This window comes from Harpia harpyja, chromosome 9 (genome assembly GCF_026419915.1).
Source record: "Harpia harpyja isolate bHarHar1 chromosome 9, bHarHar1 primary haplotype, whole genome shotgun sequence".
Classification (NCBI taxonomy): Eukaryota; Metazoa; Chordata; class Aves; order Accipitriformes; family Accipitridae; genus Harpia; species Harpia harpyja.
In genome coordinates, this window is record NC_068948.1 from 30,795,031 (window position 1) to 30,808,437 (window position 13,407).

The 13,407-nt window shown below is 38.1% G+C and overlaps 1 protein-coding gene across 2 annotated transcripts in view; it reads left to right on the forward strand.

Annotated features, from left to right (window-relative positions):
* The window catches only part of PITPNB (phosphatidylinositol transfer protein beta), a 28,164-nt gene that overhangs the window by 2,205 nt on the left and 12,552 nt on the right, over positions 1-13,407 (forward strand). For both annotated transcript variants that reach the window (XM_052796829.1, XM_052796828.1), the window contains exon 3: positions 12,583-12,660. In XM_052796829.1, coding sequence (XP_052652789.1) covers positions 12,583-12,660 — 78 coding nt within the window. The remainder of the gene's footprint in view (positions 1-12,582; positions 12,661-13,407) is intronic.

The window sequence follows — 13,407 nt, forward strand, 5'->3', positions numbered from 1 at the left end:
GGAAGTAGGCGGCGAGATGAAGAAGTAAGTTTAGCAAAGTTGAGTGCTGGGCATGCACACTTTCAACTTGCCTTTTCAATAGGTCTTTGCACAGAAAAGACAGTACTACCCTGGATGTGATTGTATCAAATTCTACTGAAATAAATACATGAAAGGATGTCTAGTTAAGCTTTATCTGCCATGTTGAGATTTTGCTGACAGGACAACACTTAATATTTGTAATAGTTCCCATTCTTTTCCCCTCTATTGTCAGTTTTTTGTTAACCAGCTTGTAGTCATATGTTTGGGTTGGAAGGGACCTTCAGAGATCATCTAGTCCAATCCCTTTGCCATGGGTAGGGATATCTTTCACTACATGAGGTTGCTCAAAGCCCCATCCAACCTGACCTTGAACACTTCCAGGGATAGGGCATCCACAACTCCTCTAGGCAACCTGTTCCAGTGCCTCACTACCATCACCATAAAAAAAAATTCTTGCTTATGTCCACTCTAAATCTACCCTCTCAGTTTAAAACTGTTGCCTCTTGTACTGTCACTACAGGCCTTGGTAAAGTCTTTCTCTATCTTTCTTATAAGCCCCCTTTATATATTGAAAGGCTGCAGTGAGATCTTCCCGGAACCTTCATGTCTCCAGGCTGAACAACCCCAACTCTCTCAGCCTTTCTGCACAGCAGTGGTGTTCCAGCCCTCAGATTTTCATGGCCCTCCTCTGGACCCACTCTGACAGGTCCGTCCATGTCTGTCTTGTGCTGGGGACCCCAGAGCTGGATGCAGTACCGCAGGTGGGGTCTCACCAGAGCGGAGCAGAGGGGCAGAATGCCCTCCCTCGACCTGCTGGCCACACTGCTTTTGGTGCAGCCCAGGATATGGTTGGCTTTCTGGGCTGCGAGTGCATGTTGCCAGCTCATGTCCAATTTTTCATAGTGTGTATGATTACTCTGAGTAAGAAGGTAGGACATGTTGATTTTAGATGCTGCTTTATGCAACTTTAGAGGGCAGCTTCACTGTACTTATGTGCCTGCCTTACTTCCTTGTTTTTACTGCTGTTGCTTTCTACACATCTGGACTTGTTGTCTGGTTTTTTAATTCTAGCAGCTGGACTGTTCTATGTCTAATCATTAATTTTGGGTAGTAGGAAAATGGTATGCACTAATATTGACAGCAATTTGTGTTCACACAATAAATTTTATTATCTCGATTTTGTGCAAGGAGACTTTCTTTATACTATTTAATTGTTACTTTCTGAAAACAAATACTTGGATATCCAGCATTGTGGGGAGAGGATCCTTTTGCAGGAAAGGAGGGGAAAGGCTATGGTGTGTGAAGGGGAAAGGTTTCTGCTTCATAAATTTCCATTTGCATTACCAACATAGGTGTATAACCTGCACTGTTGCTTAACTAATGTTTAACAGATGATCTGTGGATTTACATATGTGAAAATACATTGTTTGGAGAACCTCCCTGTAAACCAAATTAAATGTGTCTTGCCTATTTTAATGCAGCGAGGAAGCGTTTTGCTGCCCCTTGTTCTTTCAGACATTCCATATGACCTTAGAGCTGACCTGGCAGGTAAATGTATGTTGTGCATTCCCTATTCCATGCCTGGAATTGTGGCAGACAACTACAATGCTGTCATCTGTCAGAGTGCTTGCTTGACCACAGTATGTGTAAACAAAGAGTTGTGCTTATTACTGTGTGTTGAACTTAAGTATTTATTCTGTTTGAAGTACTCTTAGTGAGCAGCACTGCTCATGCTGTATGCCCTCTTGCACTGTTGGATTACATGGCCTGCCTTTGATATTGCCAGTTTCCTTTGTACTGAAGACTGACAGATGGTGGTATGCTAAAACAAGTTATATTTTTGGCTCGGGACAAAGATCCATCTAACCCAGTATCCTGTAAGTGGCCAGTAGCAGATACTTGTGGAAGGATAAGAAACTTGGGAAGTATATACTAGAAGCTGGAAGATGCATATCTCTGAAAGATCAATCTATATTTAAAGGACTTCCAGAGCTACTGGTTGTATCTGGCCTGTTGTGTTTATTAGCCACTTATATGCCCATGAGCATATCTAATCCATTTTTTAACCCATTTATACTTTTGATCTTTATGACATCATGAATTCTGGAGAGTGCTAGATGGTATGGAGATATTTTCTTTTTGCCTGACTGATAATTTAATTAATTTGTTGGGAGTGGGGATGTTTCCTGTTTATATTTTCTGCATAATTTATCTTACAGATTTTGATACTATTTTCTTTTTCTTCCCCTACCTCCTTTTTAGCATATCTTTCCAAGCTGAGGGTCCTTATCTTTAAGTCCATCTCCATGTAGAAGCCATTACATGTGGGGAAGTTGTTGGAACTATTTTCAGTGCATTATCCTCTTTTTTCTTTTTTTTTCTTTTGTATATTTGACCTACAGAGTATCAAAACTATGAGTGCAGAGTGGTTTAATCCAGAGTCTTAAGTCTCTTCTGATGTTTCTACATTCTCTTTCTTTTTTGGTAACTTCTAACACCATTTGCGCTTTTAGCAAATATTTCAAGAAAATATTTTCAAATTCAAACTCACAGTGTAGCCTGTTGTTGTGTAGGAATACCTGGGACTAATTTTCACCATGTGATTCAAATTTTCATTTCCATTTCATCTCCCAGAAATTCAGTTTTGCAAAGTCCTGACTTCATTAAATAAAGGCTGACATTGTACTCAAACTCTTATGCAAACTTTGATAACTCTGGTTATCTGTAGGCTGACACCCTTTCCACTCTACTTGTTTGCCCCCTTTCCTAGACAGTTAAGGATTAGTTAGCAGAAATTCTTTGGGACCCACACTTGTAGTCTCTTCTGTTACGAAAATTTGCAGTTTCTGGCCTTTGATTTCTCTCTCTTTACTGCTTATGACTCCATGAGAGAGACAGTCCATTTATGCTAATATGTTTATGAAGGTTAGGTAATGGAACTTGAGGAAATTTTTTTGGAAGTTTGGCTACATCATAGTAACAAAATTGCCGTGATCTACATGCTTACTTTATGCCTTCGGAGAAGGCTGCTGGTTTTGGAAAGTATATGTCCCCTATGAAAGCATTAGCTGTTCTCTATGTATTCTATTTGTCCAGAGGTTCTTTTCCTACAGTTTCTTTGTCTTTGTTCAGTGATATTAGAGCAGTCACTAGTTCACTCTGTTGGGTAGTTTCTGAAATCATGTGCATTGTATGGCTTCTTTTTTTGTCGTTATGATGCTTGTTGTTTGGGAATTACATTTCTAAGTGGCTGGGTGGGTTGGTTTTTTTTTTTTTTGTATGCTCATTTTTTTTAGGGAAAAGGAATAGTCAGTGTTGCCAAAGGAAGGTTTTATTTGCACGTTTATTTTCTCAGTCATAGTTTTGCCTGGAAAAGCAGCTCAAATGTACTGTCTTGGATAACAGTGTGACTGAAAGAATGGAACTATGTTTATAAGATCCAGCTATTTTGATAAAAGTTTTCATATATTCAAGATTTATCCTTTTGTTCAGTGGATGAACCTTGTCCAACCCATTGTAGTGTAGCAGTTACTTTAGTTTCAGAGCTACAATCAGCATAAATATAAAAATAGTAAATTTCTTTTAAGATACTAATGGCATGCATATGCTAACGCATGCTTGTTTAAGTATGTATAGAAATAATTTGGCTGACATCTGTGGCTTTCTTTAGATATAAATTTAACCCTGCCCTCTCTTAATCATCTCCAGCATACAATCTATGTAGCTTTATGTGATTTGTATATAAAAATCACTTCCCAGGAGAGTAAGACTTTTTAAAGAGTAAGCAGAAGTGAACACTCAATTAACATCAGAAGAGGCTACATTTTTTGAAACGATTTGTAAGAAAGTAGAGTGTAGTGAAAACAAAGAAATTGAAATCAGGTTTATAGCTATTTTTGTACAATGAAGAAATTAAATGTCTTGTTCTAGGTTGTAGTGGATCTTCATTATATTACTTGAAACAAAGTTCTAAAAATACAATTTTATACAAATCAGTCAAATTACTGTGTGCCTTGAGATATCCCTTGTTCTACAGTTTGAAGAAATATAATGGTATATAGGAAGTGCTCTTCTTTTGTAGTCTGTAAAAGAGTGTTAAAAGATTTTGAGTGCAAGAGCTGTTTTTCTGATAGATGGATCTCTCCCATTTCGGACTTAAAGTCCATATTATTAGCCCAGAAGCTTAGTATCATCATGCGTTTCATTGGTAACAGTCTTGGAACATCTTATCTAAGTCATAAAGTTGACTCCATGTATTAGCAAAAGGATCAGAATATACCTCTTAGTTTCTTTTAAAAAATCAAGAACACTTATTTTTGAATAAGCATGGGAAAGCCCTATCAACTTAAATGGGATTTTGTTGGACTTCAGTTCTGCGGGGCTGTTTCATTTTGGTGTCCAGCTGAGGCAGGTATGTGAATATGGACTGCTACTGGTGCTCAGCTGGTGGATGATAACTAGATGACTTTGGATCATGCGGTCATGTCTTTATTCAGCAGTTGTTTCTCAACTCTTGTGAAGCTCCACTGTCAAACTGCCTTAGGTGTTTACAGTCGAGCCTACAAAATTACTGTGTTTTGAAGAATGCTACAATGGCTATGGGAATGGAGTGGTCAGTCTTTTTATTTAGCTGCTGCTTAAGAAAGCCCAGTGACTTGCAATACTTAGGATTGTGGATCCTGTAATGTCCTTGACTTGTTTAAAAATACATTAGTGATCAGGATTCAAGCATCAAAAATGACAGTCTGGTGCTCGGAGCACTCCCTGAAAGTGACCCTATAGATGTGTCCCTGGTCACTAGGGCTCTTTGAGGTGCCAGTATCCAGAGATATGTGGAAAACAGACTGACTGCTACAGACCTGACTTTTCACCCCGAAGTGTGTTTTCCTTGGGCATTTGTATTTTCAAAAAAAGCTTGTCTGAATTACTGAGTTTGAATAGATGAACTGTTCAACCTCCATCAGTACTTCTTTAGAATAAAGACGCAAATGATTAAGTGTTTGCCCAGGGCGTTGTTAGATGGCCCTGTTACTTTTTCCCAATCTTCAGCCTGCTTACAGAAACAGCCTTTCTTCATATTGTGATGTTATTTACCGGTTTAGAAAATAGAATAACTTGTACACGCTTTGAATTTTGCTTAATTCCTTCAATAGTGCCTGTGGCTTGCTCTTTTAAGTATGTATCTTAAACTGTGTGTCCCATGGAACAACCTAGGTATGTACAAATAGGACTTATTTCTAGCCTACTAGTGTTTTTCTCCCCTCTTTCTCTTTTCTGTCCCCTCAGGCTTTTTTTCATACTGTCCTGGGTGCTTATAAATCTTGGTATCTTCCAGACTGTCTTATAAAACAGTCTCTTTCATGGAGACCTTTAACTTTTAGTACATAGGACGACACTGCAGTGTACATCTGTGCTAATTTAACAAGGCTGATTTTATTTTTCATTTGAACCTTGGCATTCTTTCAAAGGTGATTTCAGGGAACTGTTCACCTGGTAGCTGTCCTGTAGCTACAGGACTCTTCAGGAGATGGGAATGACTGTAAGACGTTTGTTATTAAAAGCCATTTAGCAAAACCTACCCAAAATACGTGAACGCTTTTCTTGCATATCAGTTAAGTGTACAGTAGTGCTGATCATTGTTTCAGTTATGAGACGTGGAAATCATGCACTGAGTTGGGAATATGACATGCTTTGATCAACCTGATTTTGATCTTTTATTGTGCTGTGAAAGAGTCTTCAGAGCTATGGATCATACTGGAGAAAAGAGCTAGTATGCGTTTCCTTCCACAGTCATCTTTATGTGCATTTTCTGCTAAATAACACTGATAGTATGTATGTTCTCCTGTTTAAAAAACTAATGCAATATTGAGTTGAAAAGCCAGAAATTGTGTCCACCTGCCTAGTTAGTCTTATGCCACTCGCTGTTCAGGAAGCTTTTTTCATGAATTTGCACATAAGATATCAGACTTGTATCATTTTTATGTTAGGTTCTAAAAGTTTTCTTAAAATCATTGTCGTGGTTTAACCCCAGCCAGCAACTAAACACCACGCAGCCGCTCACTCACTCCCCCCCACCCAGTGGGATGGGGGAGAAAATCAGGAAAAGAAGCAAAACCCGTGGGTTGAGATAAGAACGGTTTAATAGAACAGAAAAAGAAGAAACTAATAATGATAATGATAACACTAATAAAATGACAACAGAAATAATGAAAGGATTGGAATGTACAAATGATGCGCAGTGCAATTGCTCACCACCCGCCGACCGACACCCAGCCAGTCCCCGAGCGGCGAAATCCCCGCCCCCACTTCCCCATTCCTATACTGGATGGGACGTCCCATGGTATGGAATACCCCATTGGCCAGTTTGGGTCAGGTGCCCTGGCTGTGTCCTGTGCCAACTTCTTGTGCCCCTCCAGCTTTCTCACTGGCTGGGCATGAGAAGCTGAAAAATCCTTGACATTAGTCTAAACACTACTGAGCAACAACTGAAAACATCAGTGTTATCAACATTCTTCACATACTGAACTCAAAACACAGCACTGTACCAGCTACTAGGAAGACAGTTAACTCTATCCCAGCTGAAACCAAGACAATCATTCTGTCCTGTAGGTATGCTTCGAGTTTTATACTACTTGATAGAGTGAACTACGAGCTATCAGGAGTTCCGTGACTACTTCTAGCAGGTCTTATAAATGAGAATGAGAATTGTAAAGAAACACCTGGATTCTGAGTTTGTTGCAATTATTACTTTATTGTATGTGGTTCACAGTCTCTCAAAATAATTTGTAACAGTTTGTTGCATTCATGCATATTATATTGAGATTTTGAGCAGAAACTGCCTATGAAACGATATTTGTGTATTTCTTTGAAATGGTTTTTAGCTCCTTTATATTGTTATGCTGCTGCATAATGATGTTTTGCCTGTCTATCTTTCAAGAGGGCTTCAGGGTTTTTTAGCTGTAATACTTGTTCCAACAGCCACCTGTTTTTCTTCCTAAGAAGGACTTGTTGCTGTCAGGAGTTGAGCTCTTGCTGCACAGATATTTTCCTTAAACTCTGCAAAGAACTGTTGTTTATTTGTACTTCGCTCTAGTCCAGTCATCTTCCTTGCATGCTGGTAGGGTTTGTGTGTTGGGAAGAGTTCCTACAATGCTCTCTTGTCCATTTAGACTTCAATCTAGACATGGGTTTTTTTCTGTCCTTAGCAGGATTTGGGTTAACTGAGTCCTGAAAGGTCCTGGTTCAAAGCTTCTGTATGTGGTCTCTGGCATAGAAAACTTTACCAGTCCTCAAAACTGATTTTGTCCGGGGTCTTACAAGCTAGTACAAAGGTACAGTCTAGTTACAAGTAATGTCACCTAGTCAAAATATGTGCACTTCATAATCTTACACAGAGTGATTCATCTAGTCTCCTGTGGAGTTTTCTTTCTGGCATTGACATTTTCAGACTGGACCACAACAGTGTGCTTTTTCCAGTAGTGATCAGCACTGGATGTTAAGGAAGGTAAAAACCTCCACTCTGCTGCTTACTCCCCCTGCTTCACACATGGAACACGTGTAGGAAGGGCTAGTTAGGTAGCAATTACATTCATTGTTGTCTAACTGGAACCAAAGGCAAATAATATAAACATAACAATTACCATATATAAATAATATTTCTATAATATCAGGTAAAATAATAAGTATATGACTAATAAAATGTAAATAATATAAACATAAATAATATTATAAACAAATTCACCATCCCTGCAATGCTGTATTATTATTACTATTATTATCTTTCCACTTAGGGAAAAGATGTTCTGCTTTACCTTTTTATGCATTTTGGTGCCTCCACATGTTAGTGCAGCCCAGATTGTTTCATGGGTCAGAAAATTGTTCAAAATAGTCTAATTCCCTGTACTGCCTTTCTTAAAAGTATAACATTGACTAATAAGTTGTGGTTTATTTTTCTGTTTTAATCATAAGGGTTGCACTTAATTTGAGATGGTTGTTGTTAAAATGAAGTGGTTTGCTACGTTCTCTATAGTGGCGCTTTCCATGGTAAATCCAGTGCTGATGAGCTGTGTTGTCTGGTGTAATCTTTCTCTTTGACAGTTATGTAGAGAAATCTCTGCAGAGTGTGCCATTGTAAAGAAACAGTCCAAATTACTTCCTACTCTTCATGAGGATGCACTACTGTAGCTTTAGTAAGGAGGGAGAACTGCAGCTTATCTGTCCTTCTAGTGAACAGTTTGGAAAAAAAGTTTTATGGCCTAGAAACATGTCACTGTTGCAGCACAAACACATGGGCTCAGCCAAGCACTGCCTATCAGAAGGGAGTTTGTTTTCCTTCAGCAAAAAAATTTTCAAAAAATCCCTCCCTTCTAAAAGATACTTGTGCTTGCTTGCTTTCTTGGTCATTATTGACCACTGATGGCAGTATTCTGCCTGTATTTGTGTTGAAAGTCGTTTAAAATTTTTGTTCTGGATTGCTGACAATTTTATATGGTTATGGTTTTCAGCTTCTCCTAGTTCCAGTCCCTACCTCCATATATTCCCTCTCTGGTTTTACAGATTTCCATATTTTATCCCTCTCAGTCATGTCTTTTCCAGGCTGAAGATTCATGGTCTACTTTCTTTGTTATTTGAATGGAATTGGTTCCATAATTAATCATTCTTGCTGTCTTCTGTATCTCTTCCATTTCTAATATATTCTTCTAGAGAAAAGGGTAGCAAAAATTAATGTAATATTCAAAATACAGATGTACCACAGAATTTTAGTGTCATAAGATATTTTGTGTTATGTTCTCTCCGGGTTTTCTAATATTCCAGTATATTACATACGTTGGGCTCATTTTGGTATTGTCCTTCTATTGCTTTTAAGTTTGGTCTGTTGTGCTCTGTAGCGATCCATGGAAGCACGACAGCAATCTCTTTATAATTATTGCACTTTCATCTTTTTTCCCTCTAAAGAAAGCACAGAGATATTCTAACTATGAGAACATCCTAAATGTGATGTTGTCATACAATGCTGCGAGACTGTGCTTACAGCTGGGACAGCAGGCCAGGCAGCTTCCTCTGGGTATTGCTCGTGCAAATGAAGTATATCGTATGGATATCCGTATGCCCTACACCACTATGGTATGAGCTCTACCTTGGCAGGGTATTCAGACAATCAAACTAAGAAATTCAGGGTTATCTCAAAGCAGTACCTGATTTTATTTACAAAACTGGCACTGAAATATGGAAGCTCTTGTATTTTGTGGTTCTGTTTAGCACATCGCTACCCCAAAACAGTAGCAATACTCGTGCCAGGAATTGGTTATCTAGAACAAAATCTTTATTGGAAAATTGTTTATCCATTACTATAGCTTTATCCTTTTCGCCGTGTCTTCCATCCAGTGTTTGAGTGAAATTGTTAAAAGGCAGTCATGATCAGTAATTTAAAACATAAATATATTTCTATGAAAATATTCTGCTGTAGTATTTACATATATTTCTTAAAGGTGATTTGCTTGTAAAGAAAATGTCTTTTTTTTTTTCCACCCAAGGATTGAAGGGGGAAAAAAAAAAAAAAAAAAGGCGTATCACATTTAGCCTCCAGAATATGCAGGACCTGAGGATTCGAGTAGGTTGCAGATGTCTTCACCCACGGTAGTTGGAAATAAGTAGTGAGATGAGAAGTCTACAGCTGGTGGCAAGCACTGTAAATTGTGTTCCCCTCTGCTTGCCTCCCCCATTGGTTTCCTGGAGGAGACAGACTGTGAGCAAAGCCAGTAGGCTGTCTTGCTCAGTGCTATTGCTCGCATGCGGCAGTAATTGAGAGTTAGGGCTGTATACTGCATGCTGAAGCTATCATACATGAAGGAATATGTTTGCTCTTTTTGATGTGTGTAAAAAGGACATGTGCTTTATTCCAGTAAAATCATAAATAAGTGGGGTTTTACTAAAATTCAGATGACAAATATTGCTATTAGTCTTTCTGCAATTATAATAACTTGAGTGGACTTAAATGTAAGTGTTGTTGAATTTAAATGTTAATGTACGGTGCTTATGCTGATTCCTCAAATTGTCCCTGTGAGGTAGATAAAGTATTATCTTAGCACCTGTGGGAGCACCCTGCTAAAGTTGACTGGCTATTATATGGGTTCTTTAAATAAACATATTGTTTCAGTTTAGCAGGAGGAATGGAGGAAAATACTATTTTGTGGAAGTTCATAAAACATACTGATTAGCAATATGATTGAATGTCTTGACTCGCTTAGATGTTTCTAGGAAATATTTGCTCAATTCTTAAAGTATATATTTGAACGCTTAATATGGAAGTTTATCTGAATACTAGTTAATGGTTTCTAGATATGTTAATTACAGAATGGCTGAAGGTTTCTTCAGCCTATTTTAATACATAGTGTAGGTAGGTACAATAAAAGAACTGGGAACAATGAGAAAAAATTGGGGAGAAGAAAGTATCAGAGAATAACAGCTGATTTTTCTGTAAGTGAAATCAGATTCCTCTGAGAGGGCCTCCTGGATTTTCCAGTTCCATCTAGCTTGCAAAAAGCGCATTGTAAATGTCAAAATGGTTATGAAAGCATTAATAACTAATTTGTGTAGCCTTGCCTGTGGATTTGGAATTTCAGTCTAGAAGTAGCCTTTGTTCCTCTGTGCCAATGGAATAATCTAGATTTGAAAACTGGCATGTTACATGTGATCTTCAATACTTCTGACAGCTGAAACAATTAATTCATGTAATAGTTCCTCCACTGTATATGCAGTAGGACCATCTGTTGAATTCAGGTTACATGAGTTAAACATGAAAAACAGAAATGGAGCTGTTTTGGGAGGGCTCAGGAAAGTTGGTTGGAATTCTTTTGTGTGGATTTTTTTTCTCAGGTTCATTTGGGATTTTCCTAGTGAATAAATATGGAGAATAAATATGAAATCCCTTCGGAAGAATGGAAGTGGGAAATACTTTTGCACGGTTCATAATTCATTAGTCAGTAATTCACAGGGTGCAACTGAGGCCAAGAATAAAAGTGGAGAGGAGTACCCAATTACATGATCCTCTATAAAGGAAGAGTTTATATCCTTTCCAGAAAAAAACCCCACAGAATAGGGAAGACCAAACTGTTCACTGCTTGGAGTGATAGCTCTGTCTTGGGTTATTTGCATCCTTCCATGAAGCGTCTGTTACTGGCCACTAAGACAGAATATTAGATTAGAGTGGTCTTCTGTATAACTCCATCTGACAATTCCTGCTCTATAATGTTACAGTGTTTGGATTTATTTTACACGTGCTTATGTTCATGTTTTTGTCTACAAGAACTTTGTAACTCTGTTGTCTAGGGAAACCAGTTCTCCAAAATACACTACTTCTGCAGCAGAGATGTAATTAGGTGATTTAGTATGTCTCAGAAGAAACATCGATATTTCAGTTTTAATATTCAAAGAGCCATTTTTTAAATGTATGTCTATCTTGCTGCTGGTAGTATTTAATTTTGAATGTAGGGGAATGCATTAGAAAGGTAAAGGTTTAGTTTTAATTCACTTTAGAAGCAGTTTACAAATGTGATTCCTTGTGACCTCTCTCTGATGCAGGACTGGGGGGAAATGCCAGTAGCTACTTTTCTGGTGGTATTTCTTTTACTCCATGTTCTGCAAATTTTGTCCTCATTGAAATCTGTTTTTAAAAGGAGACGTTAAACTCTGCTAAACTTTCTTGGGCTTTTCTGTAGCACCCACCAAGCATTTATTCTACTTTAAAGCAATTTAAACTTTTACAGTTCTCCTTGGTTGCTCAAGTGTAATGGTATTCTTAGGTTGATGTTTTTCATACATTGTTGAAGCCTTATGTGTTCTCAGTTACTGAGGTCAGTGTTTTTAATCCTTTCCTAATTTCCAAAGTAGCATCTTTATCAAATAATAATTTTCATACCCCTCATCAGTAAAATTAAGTAAATCTGTATGTTGGAAGCATTTGTCATTTTCAACTCTATTATAGCTACTAGCTTTTTTCCCCGCTGTATATGACTTGGTAAGCAGTGATGTCCGTTGTAAAGCGGTGCAACTTGGACTGCTGCCTTGTGCCCTCTCTGTACTTAGCCTGGTGATATCTCACAGACTTGAGATTACGCAGTTTCTAATTTTGCAAATTAGCTCACTTATGCCGCCTTCCCTTTTTGTTCTGTGTGGACATATGTTGCAGCTTGGAAAATGTTAGCACACTAGTTTCTGTATTATTGCTTTCTCTTCCTCTCAAAAGTTTACAGAACAGGTAGGATAATGTTTGTCACACAGTGCACAGCACAAGAAAATTCTGACCTAGAAGGCAGTCCTGGCATGCTATTGTAGTATAAACATAATGAGCACCACTGGTGATATGCAGTGAATGAGCGGGTGTGATGGAGTATTCAGTACAAACTTAAGTCAGCCTAACAAATGTGCTTCGCCTGTCCTGCTCCAGACCACTCAGGAGAATCAATTTGGTAGTCTTGAACAGAAGCTTAATACAGTGGGATATTGAATCTGGGTTTTTTTGGGGGGGGGGTTTCTGACTCTCAGGGTTTTTTTATATTATAGGACTACAAAGCTGATGAAGACCCTGCGTTATTCCAGTCGGTTAAGACGAAGAGAGGACCTTTGGGGCCAAATTGGAAGGTACTAAGAACTGATGTTACAACCTTATGAAGTCTTTATCAGCAGAAAAAAAAAAAGCTCATTGTTCCTTAGAGACTAGCCCTAGCAATGTTAGTCTTAAAATGGAGGGCAAAAATTGAATACTTTTGTATTCAGTTTAAATTCCAGATGTGTTAGTAAGTAAAGGTACTGTCTGCTACTTGTTTAACATCACTAAAACCAAAGCTATGCAAATTAAATTGGATGAACTTTATCCTTACTCAGGATTGACATCTGAATATACACTGTGATGAATTCCACGGAAGTCATCAGCCTGCTGTGGTAGCCACTGGAGGTGACTTAAAATGCAAAAAAATTAGTTGGAAACTTGCTTATATTTAAATGGTTTTAACTGTGTATTTCTTAGAGCAGGGTAAAAGGTAGTACATGTGTATGTTTTATTTAGAATTACCATAAAACTAGCAGAAGATAGTGGCAACTAAATCTAAGCCTGTCTTCACCTTGCCATATTGAATATCTAGGTATTTTTCACTTGTATGGAGTGTATACAAAATACACGACAACCTGCAGTATTTCATCATAAATATTTTCCCTCAGTGAGATAACACACCCTGTTTGCATTTGTGCACGTGTGTGTGCATGCATGCACAGATGCATCTACCATGTTCTTCAAGTTTTCAGTCTGGCGCATGTAATCTGAGTTGGTTTGGGAAATCCATTTTCCACATTCTTTGGTCATTTACCAATTCTTATGTGGCTGTCAGTATG